General features: G+C 38.9%; 1 protein-coding gene across 3 annotated transcripts in view; it reads left to right on the top strand.

Moving 5' to 3' along the window:
• The window catches only part of LOC131960567 (carnitine O-acetyltransferase-like), a 73,233-nt gene extending 51,419 nt beyond the window's left edge, over window positions 1–21,814 (top strand). The window contains exons 1-14 of one of the 3 annotated variants that reach the window (XM_059325814.1): window positions 11,105–11,159; window positions 13,662–13,916; window positions 14,462–14,580; window positions 15,017–15,070; window positions 15,745–15,910; window positions 16,026–16,200; window positions 16,632–16,810; window positions 18,278–18,378; window positions 18,470–18,595; window positions 19,051–19,173; window positions 19,646–19,781; window positions 20,063–20,125; window positions 20,565–20,702; window positions 21,457–21,814. In XM_059325814.1, coding sequence (XP_059181797.1) covers window positions 11,133–11,159; window positions 13,662–13,916; window positions 14,462–14,580; window positions 15,017–15,070; window positions 15,745–15,910; window positions 16,026–16,200; window positions 16,632–16,810; window positions 18,278–18,378; window positions 18,470–18,595; window positions 19,051–19,173; window positions 19,646–19,781; window positions 20,063–20,125; window positions 20,565–20,702; window positions 21,457–21,690 — 1,896 coding nt within the window. In that variant the 5' untranslated portion in view covers window positions 11,105–11,132 and the 3' untranslated portion in view covers window positions 21,691–21,814. Of the gene's footprint in view, window positions 1–11,104; window positions 11,160–13,661; window positions 13,917–14,461; window positions 14,581–15,016; window positions 15,071–15,744; window positions 15,911–16,025; window positions 16,201–16,631; window positions 16,811–18,277; window positions 18,379–18,469; window positions 18,596–19,050; window positions 19,174–19,645; window positions 19,782–20,062; window positions 20,126–20,564; window positions 20,703–20,798; window positions 21,433–21,456 lie in introns of those variants that run through there. The other 2 variants (XM_059325816.1, XM_059325815.1) reach the window with 2 other exon arrangements.
• The last annotated feature ends 356 nt before the right edge of the window (window positions 21,815–22,170 follow it).

The following is a 22,170-nucleotide window of genomic DNA, read 5'->3' on the forward strand; positions in this document are numbered from 1 at the left end:
GCTGCAGGGGTTGGGTTGGAGTTTTTCCCTTCAACCCTGCCATAACGACTTTGATCCCATTGAGATTCACCATAAAATATGTACATTGCAGTAGTTGCATATGACTATCAGCATGTATAATACATACAGCTGCTCCTACAGCACTGATGCAAGCCAGATATATAATGTAGGATGAAGTGCTGCGGTATATGATGCAAGAGTTGACCCTTTATTCGAAATAATGCAATGATTAGAAGACAATATTGAGTGTAATTCTCGCCTCCACTGCTGGGTAGAAATGTATACATGCAATCAATCATCATAGTAAAATTAAAACTTTGAAGCGGCTCGGTAATGATGGTAGACCTCTCCTGCCACTATAACAGCTGGCGTGGATGTGAACTACAGAAAAGGAGCAAGGCAGATGAACACGGGCCCAGAGGGAGGAGAGACACTGAGGTCGCACAGAGGGCACAGGGAGGAAAATGTGTGTATGAGTGCCTGGATGAATGACTAATGTTATAAAAGTGACGCTCAGAATGAAAGTCCTCTTTTTGAACATGATAGCTAGCTAGCTACCTGGCTAACAACCTCACTAGACTGACATACTATACCTTAAGGTGGAATTATTAGGGTATGCAACCTGCATGTTTTGTCTACTGGTGTGTGTTCGACATCCCAGTATGTGTCAGCTGACAGGAAATTACTCATTTTAGTATGACTTTTGGGAACTGCACATGTTAACACAAGCAAACACACACATATGCCGGACCACATATTCACATTCACTAGTGTATCCTCAGACTGGCACACACACCCAAACCACACACAGAGCCCAGCAATACTGGGTCAAGCTGTCTGCGTGTCATTAAAAATGGATAACAGTTTGACTTGCAGAGCTGGTGTGTATGTTTGTGTGTGTGTTTGTTGCTATGAAGTGTTTTTTATTGCCCTGCCACTGAGGAAATAAGAAAGTCCCTCACTCCCTGATCCATTTTGGGTGAGTCATTGGCAGGTATGAAGGGGAGATTAGACTAATGTGCGTGGTGGTGGATTGGTGAGTGAGTGAGTGAGTGTGTGTGTGTGTGTGTGTGTGTGTGTGTGTGTGTGGATTAAACTAATCTATTTAAATGTAGAGTTAAAGGTAGAGGTGGAAGGAAACCAGAGAATTAAATTGAGATGGAGGATGAACAGTGACTGTAATCATCAGTTAAACAGGGTTTTTCCAAGTGGGGAAAGAAGAAACAAAGTAAAATGCAGAGAGAATGTAGGTTGCAACAAGATCTACAACTTAAACGACAGAATAGGTTGTTTGTCAATACCACCCATAACAACATATATCGCTTTATGAGCGTTTCGGGGTTCACTGTGCGACACGGACCATTCTAAAAGTATTGCGCACGTCATTAAACATACACGTACAGTTCAAGGTTGTAAAAAAGGCTCCAGTTTCATAAATAAATGTACGTAAATGCTGGAAGTGAAGCAGTTATGAGGGTGACGTGACTACCGGAAGTGAGTTACGTAAAAACGTGATGCACAGAAGTTCAGTGATGTTTAAATCACATTGTTACTTTTGTTTACACATGAAACATGAACCCCGTTCTACTGGACGAGTGCCCCGAGTGTGACTTCCATCAATTAAACTCTTCATCTCCGTCATTCATAATTACCACAGCCACTAGAGGGCGGCGGAGCAAAGTCTAAAATGTAAATATGGGTCGTATTTTGCTGCCTGAACAAACAACCTAGAAGGTCGTTTTTTTGAGGGGAGACCAGTCAGAGCCTCCTTATACTGTGAATTCCATTTACTAAATGTCTCAAATCTCACCAAACACCATCTTGATTTGTCTTTCTACTGTACCAACAATCACCAACTCTGGTTTGGTTGAAATAAACCCCTTTTCTCTGAGTGAAATGTGAAAATATGCTACCTCCACACACTGTCTTTCCCAATGTCCCTTGCCGCCATTGTTGCCTGGACATGGCTGCCCTCTGAGAAGCAGCTTTCACTTGTTTTTTGGGGCGCAAACAATTAAATTAGCATAATAAAATGAGAAAAATGCCCCCCAAAATTGCCCCCACCACCCAAAAACAACTGGCGATGTACTCAGCCAATCACCAATAGCCGATAAATGCATTTCTGGCCAGCTCTACTGTGGATTTAATTTGTATTGTACTCACACACTGGCTCTTCTCTTACCCCCAGGTTTAAATTGCTCTGGTGCCAACCCTGCAAATATGGCACGTTCTTCCTCCCAGGCACCGGCAAAAAAAACATTTCCTCTTGTGTCTGGCACTGAACAGAGGGGATGCTTTCTTTCTTTAAGTGGCTTTCAACATTTGTAATTATCCAAATTATTTCAGCGTGGACTATGTCAATGCATAAAAGAATATAATAAGCATCAAAATTACTATCAGACTTTTAATTGGACCTCCATGATGCTTTTTAAATGTGTGTTGTTTATGTTTCCTACCACAATTATTCATATTTGGCTGCAGGACAGAATAACAGTATTGTTTGTCTCTGGAATGGATAATTAAATGTGATGGTTTATACAATATTTGCTCTCAATGATGCTAAGACCAATGATCTAAACTCCTTTTAGTTGTGTAACTATCATTACAGTGGAAGACACATGAGGAAAAACAAAATCTAAATGTTAAAATCTATAATCACACTGACATTCATGTTTGCCCCACTTTCTGCTATATGTTCTACTGCTTATAACAGCAAAACTAGCTTATAAACTTACTAGCAGTAAAAAAGAGAAGCAACGGGAGAAATACAATGAACAAGGAGACAGACTTTGAAGACAAGAAGCTAGTAAAATCCCAGTCGAGGCCAAGCAGCGTCTGTAGGCACTGCAGCAGGGTCATGCGTCCCCCAGCTAAATTTAAATCAAACAGAAAACGTATTTGAGAAGAAATCAGTGTCCAAATCAGGACGAGAAACTGCAGCACACATACATCACTGAAAGGATGTGGGCGTGAGCTATGGAGGGAAAATAAAACACAGAGCAAGGGAAAGAAAATGCAGAAGGATAGAAAGGTTTCTCCTCTTTCTGTCATAACAGTTTTGACTCATCTAGACCTATGAAATCTTATGACTGCACTCCGAACAAAAATAACCATTCATCATCATGATCTGAGAGGAAAATCAATAAAACGAATGATGAGACAATCGCTCATGACTTTCAAAAAACACAGGCTTATGGGAAGTACTGTCATTCTCGTCCATTTAAAATCTAAAGTCTGACCTTTTATATATAGACAGCCTGGTGTCCTAAAAGTTCCATTTGTGTGCAACCAAACTACCTTGTCAATTACATTTTGAGGGGAACCCATTTTCTCCTGGGGTACATTTGTTGTTGACATATCAAAAAACATTTCTAATCAGTCTGTGGATGGCAGGGGTTGGGGATGGATCAATAGCTTAAAGAAACACAGGGCTTTCACTAAGGAGACACTGGCCATTTGAAACGAAGAAAATGGTATGTTTCCCCTCAAAATGTTATCGCGAATGCAGTTTTGTTGTACAAGAAACTGATCGTAAGGAGACAGGACATAGAAATATTAAACAATTGTAACAGTGGCTTAAAATGATTGTAGTTTGTGTGTAAGGCATGAGCTTAGCTAATTAAATAAATAATCAGGCTTATTGTATGTTCAAAACAGCACAGCATACCTCAATGAGAAAAATCAAACTCCACCTAAGTCACTGTGTGTGGTTAATATTATTTTTCATTGCGGCATTATTGATTGACACTTTACGGAGGGCTAAATTATGGTACAAATAAGATAATAACCGTACATCTGTCCCACATTGGCAGCTTCCAAAAACAAGTTAGATTAAGCCAAAATACCTTTTGAAGGGCAGTTATTTTGATTTACCATAGCAAGAGAAACATGTCACTAATAATATAAGTGATGGAATCCACTTTTAGGCTACACATTTAGCTATGCAAAAATAAATAGGCTCTGGAAATGGCATTCTTTAATGTAGCCATAATTGATCTTATTTGTCAAAATGTGAAAATGATAGAATATGAGTATGTACAGGAGGTTTACAGTGTACATATGGCCATGTCAGTACTGTTTTAAGGTTCACATTTTTTGAAGTCTGTCGTTTAAGGCTGAATTTTTCTAATGCAGCCCTGCTCCTCTGATCCAATTAAGGGCTTAATGCTGATTGGCAGAGCAGAGGGAACTGATCTACCTCATCAGAGCTAGCTTGGAAGACCAACACTACTAATAACCCTGTTAATTGGATCAGGTGTGCAGTTTCATTCCTGCATCTTCAAAAAATATACCATTACCTTACTGTGTGGAGATCAAGATCATGTTGAGATTTTGCATTTCTTTTAATTCTCTTTTTACAATGTTATACAGTTCAACAAAAGGTTTGATAAAGAATTGTAAGAACCAACTATCCAAACAGAATATCCACTTGGGATATAATACAAAACACCGTGAAAACCCCCAGTGACAAGGCTTACAAAGTTTAAGTTTTAAGGTTAATATTACTAAAAATAGCTTGCTAGAGGACGATAGTACATAAAAGAGTTAAATGAACCGTCAAGCAGCAGGTATCCTGAGAAAACCATATTGGATGCAATCCATACAAAATGAAGAAAAGCGAGTTTTCCCACAACATGAGTGATTTGCCCAGTGTGGACGTGACTACTGTTTTTTTGCCTCGTACTGCCCAGAGGTCAGGCTAAACAACGTTAAAAACCGGGGTAGTGGCTAAAAACAAGACAGAAAAGTTGTCACAGTATTGTGTATGGCAATACCAACTGAAGACATGTTTAAAGCAACTATTTAACATTTATATTTGAGTTGATTCCGCTTCTCCAGACTTAAGATGAATGGTTTTGATCAACGTCTGCTGCTGTTTCTCTGTGAGTTTCTTTTTTGGTTCCCCTTTACCAACTACTATTTTTAGGACTAAAAAAGTGGCTGTTTCCCCGCCCCCCTACAGTTGATCGTTTGGAACAGCCATAAATGGTTCAAAACATAGACATTAGTGAAGCGTTGGTAGTTATTTCCACAGAACTGCCTCCAATTGCCTTCCCTCTATCTGGAAAGCGCTCTGATGTATGATGTCATGCAAAGAGTCTTTATTGTTAAATTATTCCTACAATGTCCATTGATGGATAGGGAACTAATAGAAAATATAGTCGTCCTGATTTTAAATTCTGAGGAATTTTAGACAGTAGACGACTAGAACTCACATGCAGTTCAGATTTCAGAGGTATGCATTAAATGTTGGCACTGGATTTATATAGTGCACTGCAGATTCGTCCAGTATGAACATAATCCCCAGAGAGACTGGGGAGCTGTAACAATGCCTAGCACTAACACCTGCATAGCCTGGAGCATGGTGTAATTTTCTGTCCTCTCAGGTAGATTCTGGCCCAGATCAGCAGGTTGTCAGCATGTGCAGCCACAAAATGCAGCTACTTTACACAATCCACATCTTAGTTAAAAGAAACCCTCTACACCTCTGCTTGTCAATATATGTGTTTCGTCATCCAGGACTGCCATGGATTGGTTAAGGATTACGACATCAGTGCACATCATGAAACCAATAAGAACTGTCTAAATATTTAATGTATTCAGCGTATTTTACTTTCATGCTGCAGTCCGCCAAAGCTAACCTTCCGTGACACACTTTAGGAATATTCTGCCGGTAAGTTTGTCCTGTGACCCTCGAGCATGGGAAATGTCAGGCAGTGACAACAGACTTAGGTGGGACGCAGGCGGGCAGACAGCCAGACAGCCAGAAAGGCAGGAAGGCAGCCATGCTTTGTCCAAGGCACTGACATTTTGGGGAAGAGAATGTGAAATATTGGCTGACATTTGTGCTAGGGGAGTGTGTGTCCTTGCGTGCATGTGAAGACAGTTGTGTGAGACACAAGCCCCGGGCTTGAGGAAGAAAGAGAGAGGAGGAAGAACATACAGCAGACTATTTGAGGCATAAACATCCTGCTGTCTGAAAGATGTAGCCATCGCCCCACTTTATACACTTGTACTGGACAATTTAAGAGCTTACTTGCCATCTTCATGGTCCACTGAATGTTTGGAAACGCGGGCAATAATAGAGGGACTTACAGTGTATCTCCACAGTAATGCAGGTTAGATCAGTGTAGTTTTTCAGTTTTTGAGTATTTCACTCAATAAAACAATGTCTATTTGGTTGGCATTGGTTCCGAACTTATTTGACATGCAATCCCTTAAAATATAGTGTGTTTGTGAGGTACTGTACTTGGGACATTTGACAGGTGATGTTGTACAAAACGAGAATCAGTATCTCATTAAAATATTGTTATCAGCAAGTAAAAAGCCAAATCACAAGACTATGGTATAGGCCAACACCCCCATCCGTTGAGCAGTGGGCGTGCATTGTGGAAGATATTTATGTGATGGAGAGATTTACACACAAACTGAGACTTCAAGAGTCACAATTTGATGACAAATTACAGAAGACAGGAAGAGGACGCCAACATTTTTACTATTGAACAACAAGGACATGTTGATTAATTGCAAGGTTGACTTATGTGTATGTGTTACACCCACCCACTGTAATTGTTCAAGAAGACTTTAATAAAAAATAAGTTAAAAAAAAAAAATATATATATCTATATATAGTGTGTTTGTGACCCTTTGTCACAGGGGAACGCCTAAGGCTACATCGACACTAATCGATTCGTTTTAAAAAGCATACCTTTTGCTACATTTACACCTGGAGTCCACCCTACTGTTGTTTACAACCCTCTAAAACAGACGGTGGAAATGCTGCAACACCATTTTACTTTGAGAACTCCTGATTTGCATTTCTTTCTGGATGGACCTTTGGAAACAATGACACAGACACCCATGTTTACATGCTAATGGGTCTTATCAGTGGCTTTCAGTCAGTTTTAGCAGTTAGTTGGGCCTACATACCTTTTGTGATTTTATCTTTTTTATTTGGTTACTCCTTTCCCAAATCCATGGCTTTCTCTGGCAATGGGTAACTCCCGTTGCTCCTATATTGGCTTTGTAACAACTCCCGAATGACTTTCAGTTCCCCCTACTCCTCAGTCCAGGCAAAGAAATCTCTGGTCTTATTTTCCTCCGTGGCTGTTCTTCCCACATAGTATTTTCAACCAAATAGCAAAGTAAGACAACCTGCTTCCTGTTTGCCCCTGGTCACAAACTCTTTTAAAACTCTTTTTAAAACTTTTGTTTTAAAATTACGTTTTAAAATGTTGGTGTAGATGTAGCACAACCGCCGTTTCACTCCAAGCATAGATTTATTCCCTAAAAAATTGCACGAAAATGTAGAAAAATAGATTTTGTGAAAACTTTTTTGTGCAGGGCCAAAATATTCAGACAGACCTTGATTTCAGTGGATTTCCGCCTGATCAATAAAATCCGTTGTTCTAACTGATGCCAAACCTCTAGAAAAGTCAGTAATTTATCATATTGGTTTCTTAACACTTAATATTGTACAGCAAACATCACAATGACAACCTCAACAACAAAATAGGTTCATATCAGCTACATTACCATCTTCATTGTAGCTGCTGGACAATCTCAAGCAATTTATTTCTTGTCTGGATAGGTTTTAGTTGTGTAGCCAGAAAATGGAATGTGAATTATTTGCTCCAGACTTGGTGCCCTGCACCACATTTTCACACCAAGTTTTTACCTCACCAATTGTTTCATGAAAATATCCAAGAATCCATCAGGAAAAAAGGAAATATTGTAGAAAAAAAATATTTTCTATGATTAGTTCTTTTCACAAATACAAAGAATACCTATGAAGTGAGGATTCTATTAATCCAAAAAGTTCTGGATAAAACTGGGGACATTTTTGATTAGACTCTCATCCCCTGATTGCTCCATTGATTTTAACTGAGACAGTTGTACCCTGTTGTGAATAAAAATGGCAATCCAGTCTCTGGGCACTTCTTGTAATATTGACAGCCATTCTGCCAGACCAATAAAAATCATTGCCATTAGCATTATTAGCGCGCCATCACTTCTGAAATGATATCAGCAGATGTCTATAAAGATTCTGTCTGGGATTTGTGACAATGCAAGACTGAGGACATCGATATTGCCTTAGGATGAATCACCCTCAGACAAAAGAGGTCAGAATCAGCTAAATAGGGAAACAGAGCATTACAATCACCTTCTAACAAAAATGATATGCGGTCAAAGAATGCACAGACGTGGCCCAGCCAAAGGAACAGTTCAAAATATCGACTTTCATGATGCCTTTATAAATTTTAGTGGATTAAAAAGCACTTATCCAAATTGAGGTCGAGCATTGCTTCATGTCCCATGATGCATGGCATATAGCACATTACAATACAGTACAGCATAGTGCTGCAGGGGCGCCGCAAGGCATTCTGGGATGTGTTTGGCAAGCAATAAGCAGGTTTTTTTCTCCAACACCTGCAATCTGAAAAGCCTCGAGGTAATCATCTGGTATAACCTGACAAAATGTATTGTGAAATGAAAAGAGTGAGTAGGTGAGTGTCAACACTGGTGTATGGCAGTAGTAATGATATCATTGTTAATACGAGAGAGCAATCAAATACAAAAGCAGCAGTTAAAGCCCTGCAGGCTGTGCTGGAAACAATGCAGGGACAGTTGAGCAGGACAGTCAAGGACAATCCAGTAACCCTCCAACCATAACTTGTACACAAAGTGACAGTGAAAAAAATAAAACACAGTGCGGTGCAGCAGAGTATTGCATTCAGTCTGTCAGTTGTATCGACGCTGCTCTGGGATTTCTTCCTTCATACCTTTTGGCAGGTTAGCCTTTCTTTAAGAGACAGTGTGTGCCAGGAAAAAACAACAAAAACCTGTGTTTGTGTGTGTGAGAGTGTGAGAGAGTGAGAGAGAGAGATAGAGAGAGAGGAAAAAAGGCAAGGGTGATATGGAAGAAGAAGTAAAGAAGAAGTCTTATGGGGAGGAGAGGGAAAGCAAGGAAGAGAGGTGATGCCAAGGTACCCTGCTGTTTTTTCTCTGACTAGAGGGCACAGCTACATTTCCTCTCCGTATGATTCTTTTTAAAACACACACACACACACACACACACACACACACACAAGCTTTGAACACAGCTCCCTGGACGCTACAGTAACTGAATTATTGACTGTAAATGCACACAATAGTGAAATATGCCTGAGTTTTCATACTGGAAGTGAATGTTACAGTCAGGATAGGATAGAGTGAGCACACACCAGCCTGCAGGTTATTATCGTATATATAGAGGATGCCCGTCAGTGGTGGAATGTAACTAAGTACAACTGAGTTACTTGAGTATGTCCACATGTGTATTTTTTTTAACTTATACTTCACTACATTTAAGGGCCAAATATTGTACTTTTTACTCCACTACATTTCCACTTTCACCTACGTTCCCGGTCGAGATTTAGCATAAAAAACATGATCAATTTAAAATGATTATGCATGTTTATAAATTAAACCTCATTACAATATAATTAGTAGTTAAAATAAGCCCTACTTTGACAACAGTAAAATGCTGCGTACTACATGTTGATGCTGATAGATACTTTAGTACTTTTACAAGATTAAGTTTTGAAATGCAGGACTTTTACTTGTAGTGGAGTAATGTCACAGTGTGGTATCAGTACTTTTACTTAAGGGATCTGAATATGTCTTCCACCACTGATGTCAGTTATGTGTTCATGCATGTAAACCTCATATCCAGGTTTCTGAAAGTTGATATACCCTCATCCCATTTTTGAGAGAACCCCAGTTGAGAATCTGTGGCATGTAGGTTTGGCCTGGTGTGAACTTTTTAAAACCGGTTAAGTGATGAGCCACATTGAGTTTTCCGGTCATTGCCTCGGGGTCGGTTCAAATGTTTATGCAAAAGAACAGGTAGATAAATACCTGGAGGTAAGACCTTTACAGTAAATAATGACACCATGCTAGTGAACACGCTTTTATTGTCAACTTTCTTTAGAGAACAGACGTCGAGCAAAGTCTAAACAGAAATGACTCAGCATAGACATAAAAAAAGACAAACAAATTGGCTGGCTGTAAACATGTCTTAATGAAAAGCTAAAGAAAAGAGAGAGGGACAGGTTTTGGAGGAAGATCAAACTGTTAATAATTACATTTAGGGCCAAGAAGTGAAAATGCTCCATCACTTTTTGATTATAGGTGTTAGGTGCCACTTTAAAAACAAAATCATCTTAAAATGTATTGTGTCAAGGCAAGTACAGGGGAGGGCTCTGATTGATTCCTACATAAACAGAAGAAGAAGAAATGAAAGCATGAACGACTCCAGAACCTTCACTGGGCAGTAATGGTTAAAGTTTAGAGTCAAGTGCTGACAATTGAATTAATTTTTTCATTAAAATTTTAAACCAGAATCAAAAAACACGATTTTTCTGCGTCTTTACATGTGACGACAGTGTTAGTGTCGCTGATGTTAGCATGTTTTTGATTGCGGCTAATGTTAACATACTATTGATCGCCGGTTAACGTTAGCATGTTATTGATCGTTAGCACGATATGAATGTTTTAACGTTATAACATGAAATCATAATTACCTTGAAATAACGTAATCATTTCACCAGCGTGTCCAGACGTGTGCATCACTTTTACGTATCCTCTGGAAACACTTGTGTTGTGGTCTTTGCAGAGCGTTTTCTTGTTGTGTTGTGTTGTAGTCTTTGCAGCATGTTTTGGCAGCGCTTCTGTTGTCAAATTGATGATGTTTTCTCAATGTTCTTGTGTTTTGTGTATTTCCATGTGTTTTCTTAAGTTGCAGCTCTGTGAGCTCTCAGGGCCACCGTAGATTTTGCTGATAAAAGTCTTCCCAAGTATCTTGTGTTGCTTCCTGACAGTTTGTGACTGCAGGGTTAAGTACTGTATTTATTGATGACAACAAACAAGCTTTTACAGCTGGGGGGGATAAATGAGCCACACCCGCGAGCTGGAACAACCGATCCCCAAACAGCCAAATCAAATTGACATTAGCCATGACTGTTTTTAACATTATCATAATCCAGTACAAACAAACCTTCACGTCTTTATATTCAGTCCCTCAGTCACTCTGTATTCAGTCATACATTTCAACAGGAGTTAGTGTCTGTGGGATTTTCTCTGAAAGCACAATGTGGAGAATTTGCAGTAGAGCTTTGGTGAGTAAAAAACCTTCTGTTATTTTAGCATCCCAATGCTAATTTTACCAGTTCTAAGTAAGCTCATCATTGAAGTTCGTAGGTCACTTGCTGAAGAAAGTTGATAATCACTGTCTGTTGGTCCCAGATCTCTGTTCTACAGTACAAAGTAATAGTACAGTAATAATAACTTGAAAAATAAGCAAAACACACAGTGTCTCTTATTTCTTACTGTGTATCTGGTTCCACAGTGGAGAAACAGCTGATTACTGAGTAAATTCCCTGAAGACCGCAAATGAATATCAGCTCGGGCAAAAGTCCAGAATATCTCATAATTTGGTTGTAGTTCACTGAAGTTACATTTCAATTGAATTAAATTCAATGTTTTTTTATATAACCCAGAATCACAAATCACAAATTTGCCTTGAAGGGCTTTAAAGTCTGTACAGGTCTATGGTGATGGGGATAGTAGTAATCCTATTGGAATCAGACTTAAACCATGGCACTTAATCATGTGTTGTCCTCTGACTTGATCATTGCTTGTGTTGTACAAACTCTCAAATGTACGTCGCTTTGGATAAAAACGTCTGTCAAATGAAATTGTAGAATTGTAGTCATGATCCATGGTGATAATGATGTTCCAGGACTCCTGGAAGGGGCCAGTAACATGTATTAATGGGACATGAGTACTTTAAGTTGATGAGGGAGGAGGAGGAAGTAAGGAGGGGCTCTGTGTACCATGGGAAGTCCCCTGTCATTCTAAGCATATAGCAGCATAAGTAGGCCCTAACCATACGCTTTATGAGGACATTTATCAGTTTTTTTTTTGCAATTTCAGTGAAAATGGCTACGCAGGTCTCTGAGAAAAGTCATAGTCCAGTGTTTTTCATTTACCCCAATTCCAAAAAAGCAATAGATCAATAATGAATCAAAATGACATGTTTGATGTGCACTTTAAAAGGGAGGTTCTGTGGTTGGACAGTCCGATGCTGATCAAACAAAATGTAAAAGCGGTTCTGTTGTGTGTAATTTACTTATTGCTAAACCCAGTTGCAAAGTATAATTGAATATAGTCAACCACTGCAGGAATAATGCATATATCTGTGGTGTTGATCCGACCTCGCAAAGAGAAACAATATGGCTCCTTGACAGAAAAAACACAATTTAAGTTTATTTTCTTCTCTGAAATTTGCCACTTTAATCTCTGAGAATGTCTTTGTGCTTTTTTTCTTGAAAAAAAAAAAAGACTTTACTATTTCAGAGACTATTAAAGTTTTTCCGCATAAATGTACGACTTACCTCTGAACCCTAATACACTATTGTAGAATTGTTGTATATTTACAAAAAAAAAAGTAGTTTATTGGTTTCAACATAAAATAAACTGTCTTAAGCAGTTTTTAATTGAATATAAGCTAAAAAAATATTTGCGAATTATCACATAGTTTCATTTACACTCCAAACAACAAACAACTCTTTGGGAATCAGGGTTGTATTTTCTGCCCATGTCTTGGCCTTGTTGTGCAACAAGTAGCGTGGTGAAAAATCCATAAGGAGGATTGAGAATAAGAAGAATTAGGGCGCCTGCTGCCAGCTATGCTGCATATCGGGAACTGGTTCTTTACTGTGAAACAAGTAAACCTCATTAACCTTCTTCTTCTTCATCCTCTGCTTGTGATCATGGCAGCAGTAGCTCAGTCTGCAGGGACTTGGCTTAGATACCTGAGGGTAGCCAGGTAGCTCCTGGATGGGCCAGGTATCAAGTGTGGACTGGTTGCTGGAGAGGGCATCTCCTGGGCACTGCTGAGCTAAACATTAAACAGCTTTGACTAGTTCTAACTAGTGATGGAAAAAATTATCTGTGATCGATTAATGGTTGTTAAGAATTTGGTCGAGCACGTGGAATTTGTAATCGTTCTGTGTATTTTTTAATTTAAATTTGATCTATGACTGCGTATCAGTACTCACTGAAGTGAAACACGCTGAGCGCTCAGCTCTGCAGCCGTAAGTCAATAAGCCAATGAGCCAATGAGCTGAGAATGAAGTTGAATAAAGCTACAGATTGCAAACTATTGCAATTATAAAACACACAGAAATGCAATGAGTGTTAATTTGAGCAAAACTAGCTTACTGTATCAAACCTTGCTAGCATGAATTATTAGGTTTAATTTGATCCAAAACTTATTCAAACACAAAACACATTTAAATATATTACTGTGAAAACTAACCTCCAGCCTCCTCGGGGGCTAAAACATAAAACATTGAACTCCTTGATGTTATCTTTACAGTATAATCTCACTTGAGTTAGTTTTACAATCGACAGAAAGCCTGTTTTTGTCCTTTCAAAATAAAAGCGTCCGTTATCAAAAACAGGCTTTTGCACAGTACTGTATGTATATCTTTTATTTTGCCCATGTATGCATGCAGAGATTAATCAGTTAATTGATCGTTAACATCATAGATGCTCGAGTTGGCAGTTTTTTTCGCCCATCCCTAGTTCTGACAGACGTGTCTGATCTGGTGCAGGTGCAGATGCGGATGGTGAAACCTGTATCAGTGACTCGGGTTGCTGGCAGAAACCTGACCCAGAATCTGCCCAAGATGCCAGTTCCCCCTCTGCAGCGGGCCTGTGAGGTCTACCTCAGTTGCCTGGAGACAATCGTGGAGGAGGACGAGCTGAAGCGATCTAAAGAGCTGGTGGAAGAGTTTCAGAAAGCAGGAGGGGTCGGAGAGAGACTGCAGAGAGGCCTGGAGGAGTTTGCAGAGAACACTGAGAACTGGGTGAGCTCAACATCCTGCACTTACTTAGCTTCTGATTTACTAAATCATATTGAATAATGGAGTCATGATGTTTACCTTTTTTTTTCAACTGCAATTGAACGTGACAAAAATGTTTGTGTCATATATTCGAAAATAAACTAAAATTATTATTAAAAATATTTGAGTGGAATGAAATTAATCTCTGGTGTTCAGATAATCATATCTATCTGAACTGAATGTTAAACAAACAAACAGCAAACAAATCACAAATCTATAACATTCGTTTCGTACACAAAACTATACATGCTGCTCTGTTTTGTACATAGTGTAATTTCTTTAATGATCCATTATTACATTCGGCCATTCTGCCTAGCAACAATTCAGATTGGGCCAAATATCTAGTTGCGGTTTGTGTTCACATTGTTATTTATTCAAATTTGTTAAAAGCAGAAATACCATTATCCGTCGAAGCAACTGTTCTATTTAGATGTTTTTTTATCCATGATTATTATTTAGTTTTAAGTGTGTGTGTGTGTGTGTGTGTGTGTGTGTGTGTGTGTGTGTAGTTTACAGAGCAATGGGAAGAGCATTTATTTCTCGCCGACCGGCACCCACAGATACTTCATGCAGGCTGCGGAATAGTCTTTCCACGAATGCACTTCATCAATAAAGAGGAACAGATAAGGTAACACACACACACACACACACACACACACACACACACAGACAGACCGTTCTGACGTTGTATGATATGAAATCTTCTTTAATTATTGTATTTAAATCACACTTACCGTTAAAATTGTGTCTTCCATATCACACCTCAAAGCAGGAGAGTCATGGGTTTGAATTCGGCTAACGGCCCTCCTGTCTGGAGTTTGCATTGAAACTTAAAAAACTTTAACATAGGGATATGTATATTATAACATTATTGCCACCAGTTAATACATTTTTATGATTTCTTTTATAACCCAGCTAATAATGTAATCAATAATTACAGCATTATTGGCCTTTACTCCATGAAATATACATATAAGGTGGTCATTACATTATTGGCTGCTGTAAGTGTCATTCTGAAATAAATTATCTTGAGAAAAACAAAAAAACACGTTTTCTGTTTTCAGGCATGCTGCAGAATTGATCTCGGTTGCATTGGAATTGAAGACCTTGATTGACAAGTGAGTACTGACACCACAAATTGTCCTTATTTTCTGTAACGACTTTTTACATGGTGTAATAATAAATATTTGTGCAGCTGGAAGAGATTAATTAATTGATCAGTTTATTTTTTGATTTTTTTCCCTCACTTAGCCTAACTGGAGTGTTGTTTTTACCTCTTACCAACAAGCTAGCATGACATGAGTGTCTTGCTCTGAGCATTTGCAACCCCTATATGCTGGACAGAGGCGGTAACAGTTTTTCGCAGCTAATTGCAATTTGCTCCTGTTGGTGCACGATTGCAAGTGCCAAGGTATGAATGTGCAGGAGGTTGAAGTGTAGGTTGTGCATAAAAATGTATTAATCTTCGACCTTAGATCTTTTTGTTGGGATCAGTTCTCATATTTGTAGTTTGCACCAAAATCCACAATTAAAACTATTATAAAAATTATTAAAAAAGCACTTTGCTAAACATTGTACATCTTATTGAGAACAATGATATAACCATCTGTTTGTCATTCAAACTTCATCAAAACATTCATCAGTCAGGAACACTCGTCATAGATTTAATAATTTATTGTGACAAATGGAAATACAGTTAGACTTGGCACTGATGGTTCCAGTCTTCAGTGACTTGAATACTGTGGCAGACCTACATTACTATATTATTTGTGTATGACTGAATGTTTTGCAGTGATAAGCTACCAGTAGAACACATGAAAGGGAGACCGATGTGTATGGATCAGTTCAAGAGGCTGTGGTCCTCCTGCCGCGTCCCTGCGCCAATGATGGACACATTGGAGGTCTACAGCAAGAACCCAGATCCCCCCAAACACATTACTGTTGCACACAACTGTCAGGTGAGAAACATCATCATCAACAAACAGCCCGAGGCCGAGGGGCGCCTGAGTGTCTTTCGGTCCCAGGACTTTGCTCAGTTGGTAATCCAGTGTTTTTTCCTGTTGTTGGATTCAGTTTTTCATGCTGGACGTGTACAACAGTGATGGCACTCCGCTGACAGCTGATCAGCTCTATGTTCAGCTGCAGAAGATCTGCATCTCCTCACCGCAGACCAACACAGAACCTGTCGGCATCCTCACCACTGAGAACCGAGACCTCTGGAGCAAAACCTATAGCAACCTCATGCAGGGTGAGAACAAAGCTGCTCTCATCAGAGTATCAGCTGACCGTTAAGCAGAACATAAACATTCAGAATGGGGACAGGAAGTGTTAACTGCAACTTCAATGTTTTAAAAATGAATCTCCATTTTATGGTCTTTTAAAAGATTTCTGCTCTGTAAACCAATTTGTGTTGAGTTCTTATTTAATATGTATTTATTTGGAAAAAAGTGGGTGCATATGAGTTTATGCAAAAGTGAAATGTAAATATTAAAAAAAAGAAGTAAAAAAAGACAAGACATATCAGAACATTTAGAAAAGAGACTGAATTGGTGTTGTGTCTAATCAACCAAAATGTTCGCACCAGTTTTAAAAATAATTCTAAATGAGGTGGAGCAGAAGGTGTATGAAAATATCTCTGATCACCATAATAACCTCCATGTGTGTCCTTCATGTGTTTAGATGAGACCAACAAAGAGTCACTGCAGGCCATCAAGAGCAGCTTGTTTACAGTGTGTTTGGACCAAGCGACGCCTGAAGTGTCTGAGGACATGTATCACTCCAGTGCTGTTCTGCATGGCATACATGGAGGAGGAAGTCAGCTCAACAGTGGAAACCGCTGGTTTGACAAGAGCATGCAGGTAATTCAGATTACACACTAGAAAACTGTACCTCTTTCGGACATGAGTGCTGGGGATCAAAATAACCCATTGTGTTATCTAACCGTAATTTTCAGTGTTCATTCCTTCCTTTGGTTCGGACTGCATTCTCACCTGCAGCGAACTTGGCACTTCTGAAGCGCACCAAGATCCAAATTATTTTACTGAACATTCACACCAGCAAAAAACAAACGGACTATCCGACAAAATTTGTTGGTTTCAAGCAGACCAAACAGCTCAGGTGTGAATGCCCCCAGAGACAATCTGGCAGAAGCAGAATAAATAGGGTTGACTAAGGACAAGACCAGGAGCAAACTCCATCCGATCTGCTGAGTCCTTATCAATCTTTAAGAAGAGACTGAAGACCCAACTTTTTACTGAACACCTTCACACTTGATCTACACAAATGACAACTTTAACTATCAAACTGACCCCTTGCGCAACCTAAAAGCACTTACCTGACAGACTCAAACTTAACCCACAGCACTTACTCTTGCTATGTTTCTTAACTTCATCTTTGCTTGTGTTGTATTAACTCTCAATTGTGCGTCATTTTGGATAAAAGCATCTGCTAAATGACATTGTAGAATTGTAGGGCAGGTGAGGGAGCACAGATAGTAAAATCAGGAGGGCAGGTGAACTTTGATCGCAGTTAGTGCAATGAGCTTGTGCCTGTCATTGCTGAAGATCTGATACTGGTAGAAAAAAGGCAACACACCAACACAAACCTACTTCTAGTGCTGAGCTGGCGCTGGTGCTGTCACTGTGTACATCTAAGCTCTACACAAGTATAATAACATCAATGGCAGACTACCTCGTCTCTTTACCAATGTTGCTTCTGGTTTTGCGAGCCTACATTGGCATCCAAACATGACTGGTACAACACATTTGTGCTTCTCGTCTTGAATGCTATCTGCGGCGATTATGTTTTATTAACACTGATTGTAAGAAGTAAATGTTAGCTTTTGATGTAAGCCTACACTAGCCCGCTACGCTAGCCCGCTACGCTAGCCCGTATCGATCAAATTGCAGTTAAACAAAGCAATCAAATGAATGATACGCGTTTAAGTTGGTCTTGTTGGTGACTACAAACTGCCTCAGAGCCAAGGGAACACACTCTTTATTTATCAGCAATCAGATAAAAATTCACTCTTCGCAGTCGAAGCAGGAAGTACCAAGACATTCCCGCCATAAATTGATGCAGAAAAATTCAAGTGTTTGATGTTGAAAATGTCCTGAGGACCCACAGCAAAAATAAAAACACAAAAAATGAACATTATAATCTTCCTAAATGTAGAAATAAATTGTGTAAGTGTAGAGAGAAAGGTGGCTAGGGAGTGTGTGTTAAAGGAGGTACTGAAATAATAATAAGTGATACTCATTCCAGCCCTGGGTCTCTCCTAACGCTAACAACGCCCCTGATGGATTGTATTTCTTGTCTGGTTTCAGTTGTATGTTGGAGCAAAGGGGACATGTGGCATGACCTTTCCATTTGCTGCTGTTGATGGTATGGTCGTAGTAGCCACGGGTGACTTCATTGCAGAATACCTGTAAGTAACTTCTGTCCCTTAGTCACAAGAAACTGTATTTAGTTCCATTGTGTTCCATCCCATTGCCTCTTTACTTTTCTCTTGCTTGTAGGAAGAGGGAAAAGCCCGATGTGGTGCAGTCTCCCATGGAGCCTTTGCCTGAGCCCCAGAAACTACAGTTCAACCTCACACCTGAGATCAAGGAGGACATTGAAGAGGCCAAACAGCACTTAGACACGTGAGAACACAGTTACACCCAAAAATACAATCAATACTAAATAATTTTTAATGTTTCTGTATTGGTTAATACAGCAGTATGTAGAAGCTCTTTAACCGAAATTATGTTTTTATTGCTAAAATATAATGATTATTGTTATGCATGAATTTTCAAAGTTATTGTTTTACAAAAAAACTGATAATAAAATATTATTATTTCTTGATGAAGATGTCAAATTATAGTTATTGCATCCCTGAACAGACAAATTAGTTTTAGTGGTTGAATGTTATGCTTGATTAATTCCTGACTTCTCAGAGAAGCCCAGTGAGCCGGCTCTAATCTGGGTATAAAAAGTGAATTATGTTTGTTATTTGCCAAATAAAAAACAATAGAGATATGCTGACAAACACTTCTGCAAACATCTGTTACACTATCCAAAAAAAGTCTCACTGTCCAGAAATGTCTCCTCCCCACAGGCTGACGCAAGAGGTGTTTTTTAAGTCAACAGTATTCAAGCACTACGGGAAAGATGCTCTACATGCCTTGAAAGTGGACCACACTTCATATATTCAGATGGCCTTCCAGCTGGCCTACTACAGGTGAGCAGTTACATTATAAACACACTAACTGTGCTGGAATGTAACTTTACTTTTGATACTTTTGTGCTTTTACTAAAGAAAGTTTCAAATGCAGGACTTTTACTTGTATTGGAGTAATTTCATAGTGTGGTATTAGTACTTGTTCTTAAGGAAGGGATCTGAATACTTTTTCTACCACTGCACAGTAACCAGGGAACTGCAAAGGTTACACGTAAAAAAAAAAAAAAAAAGAAGAAGAAGCCTGATCATCCTATCGGGCAGCAATAGAGAATCCTTTATTTTTTTTAAGTGACATGAAATAGATTCACTGAGTTTTCAAAAGCATTCAGGTTGTGATACGGAAGCTCCAGTCGCAGGAAGCTCTCATCAGCCAGAAACTGGAGGAACGGATAAACAAACAAGCTGGACAGTTAGTAAAACATCACTGTTGTTTGTATGTTTATTATAGACATTTTCTCCTTTCTTTTGTCAGGACATACCAGCGAGTCTGTGTAACGGTGCAACCTGCTTCCCTGCGTTACTACCATCGGGGCAGATTAAATGTAGTCCCCTGCAACACTGCTGCCTCAACTGCCTTCACCAAGGCCTTTGATGACCCCAATAAACAGGTGTGAAAAGAGGGAAACTCTATGCAATGAGCTTGCTACTCACATTTCATCTCTTATGAATAATTACAGCTGATGCTGGGGATGCTCCACTTGATCTCAGCTCAGTATTTGACAGAGGTGGCCACATTTTGTGGGTTGGCTTGAAAAATGTGTTGATATCAGAGATACTGTGTTAAGCAGCTTTAGCTTGAACTATTGTTGCAAAGCAATGGCGCTAATAAACACTAAGTGAGTATAAGTGATGAGTCGTAACATTTCTGTCTTCTTGCTGTCTGGCACAGATCTCGGAGAAGATGGATTTGTTGGAGAAAGCTATTCAGACAAACAGAACAAACATTCACATGGTGAGTATCATTCTCCTGTGGAGATGCCTTTCTGTTAAATCATAATTATAAAATATATGATATGATTAATTCAGCTTGAGTTAGCCGTCCACTGTGTACTGGTGAAAGGATTGGCAGAAAGTTAAAGTGGAGTTTTTGACCAACAGTAGTACTGCGGAGCAACGTCGCATATGTGGGTCCTCTTATTGTTTCCTCCTCAAGCACGTGTGTAAGCATGTTCTGTAACACTTTACACTGAAGTTTCCTTCAATGCAACATGATGGGTGGGGAAGAGGAAGACTGCTAGCAAGAACTTGATTGTAAAGTCTGCTGCTTTCAAACTTAGCAGAAAAATCAGTTCCACATATGTTTTATGAGAAAGAATCTGCATGATGTTGACAGTAATTTTACAGGAAAACCTCATCTGCTGATCAAAAACGAACTGTCTCCATCCTTACAGGCAGTCAACAGCCAATACCTATTTGGACATATGCCTATTCTGATGTTTAGAGCTTTGAAGGAAGAAGCCCCACTTTGTGATGTTTTCACGGATCCCAACTTCATGAAGACCTACAACATTCAACTGGTACCAAGCAATGTAAGAACCATGGTTGAAATTTTGAATTGCCTTTGTGTATGAAATGTATTATATAAAGAAACTTTTGTGGACACAAGTCACTTTCTCCTTGTTCAGGTGGGTTAGTTTAGATTATGTTTAGTGGCTAGACGTCAACTGACACTACACCTGCTTTCATCGCTTACATATCAACTGACAAGAAAAGCCGAAGAATCATTTACTGCTTTGTTAGAAGGGTAATGTCATTATAAAAATAAAAAAAATGTGTTGAAATATTAAAAGGATCTTGTTATACACTGTAAAAAAAAATCTGTTTAATTTACGGTAAAATACCGGCAGCTTTGGTTGCCAGAACTTTACTGTAAAAAATACAGTGAGCGTATGTAAATGTAAATATCAGCAAAAACTGTAATTTATACTGAATAATCCCATTACTTTTAGGATAATTGTGTCATCATGGTATTTCTCCATTAATTTTACATCAAAATTTTATATTTTTACACTAAAACTGTGTGTTTTCTGCAGTGTATGGCAGTTGAATTTAAAGTTTTATGATATTCTTTGATTTACAGTAATTAAAAGTATTCACTACGGTGATGTACAATGTTTAATTTGACAACCTATTTCTGATGCAATTTGACAGTGTTTTACTGTAATTTCTACAAAGGTTTTTTTACAGTGTATAACAACAAGGCTGTCTCTTCACAGAAACACTTTAGAGCTCTCAGATCTATGATAACTAACTCTGATTCTGTCTTCTGCGTCTATTCACCAGATTTCATCCAGAACAGATGGATTTTTGCAATTCCATGCTCCCTCAGAACCTGGAGTATTTGAGATTCTCTATGACATTCAGAAGGACCACTTGAAAATGACAGTGACAAATTACAAAGAGGACAATACAGATGTGATGATCCAAGCCACAGAGGATGCACTGTTGGACATGATGACCCTGCTGGAACAAAGTTCAGGAGCCAAAGAGACAGCTAATCCAGACACAGAACAATAAATCAATAATGTATTTCCCTTCTTTCCTTGAAGATTGATACCATTTTGGGTCAGGTTAATGTGGTTCAACTTCACTGATATTTGAGTGGTGATTCAAGTTCTTCAAATAAAGGATTTTGAACGTCTGACTGTGAGGTTGTCTTTTGTTGATTGTAGCTATGTGGATTTTAATCTGATTTTAAAATTAAATTTCCTGTTTGGATTTAATCTTCTTTTGTTCATTTTAGTTCTAAAGATTATTTTTTCCTTTTTCGGAACTTTGCGAGATACAGCATGGTCTGTGCTATGCCCTTCTAGTTGTTACTGTAACTGTAGTTATAATTGTTTTTTACTGTAGTAAGGGGTCCAAGCCTGAGGGGGCTGTGTTCTGACATATGCAAAGCAACGTTGATCCACAACCAGTGGTGCTTTGAACCCTAAATTAAAATGTGCAAGTATGGAGGAATAACTTCCTGTACCAACAGCAAAACTGGCTACTAGA

Source organism: Centropristis striata, chromosome 22 (assembly GCF_030273125.1).
Source record: "Centropristis striata isolate RG_2023a ecotype Rhode Island chromosome 22, C.striata_1.0, whole genome shotgun sequence".
Lineage (NCBI taxonomy): Eukaryota > Metazoa > Chordata > Actinopteri > Perciformes > Serranidae > Centropristis > Centropristis striata.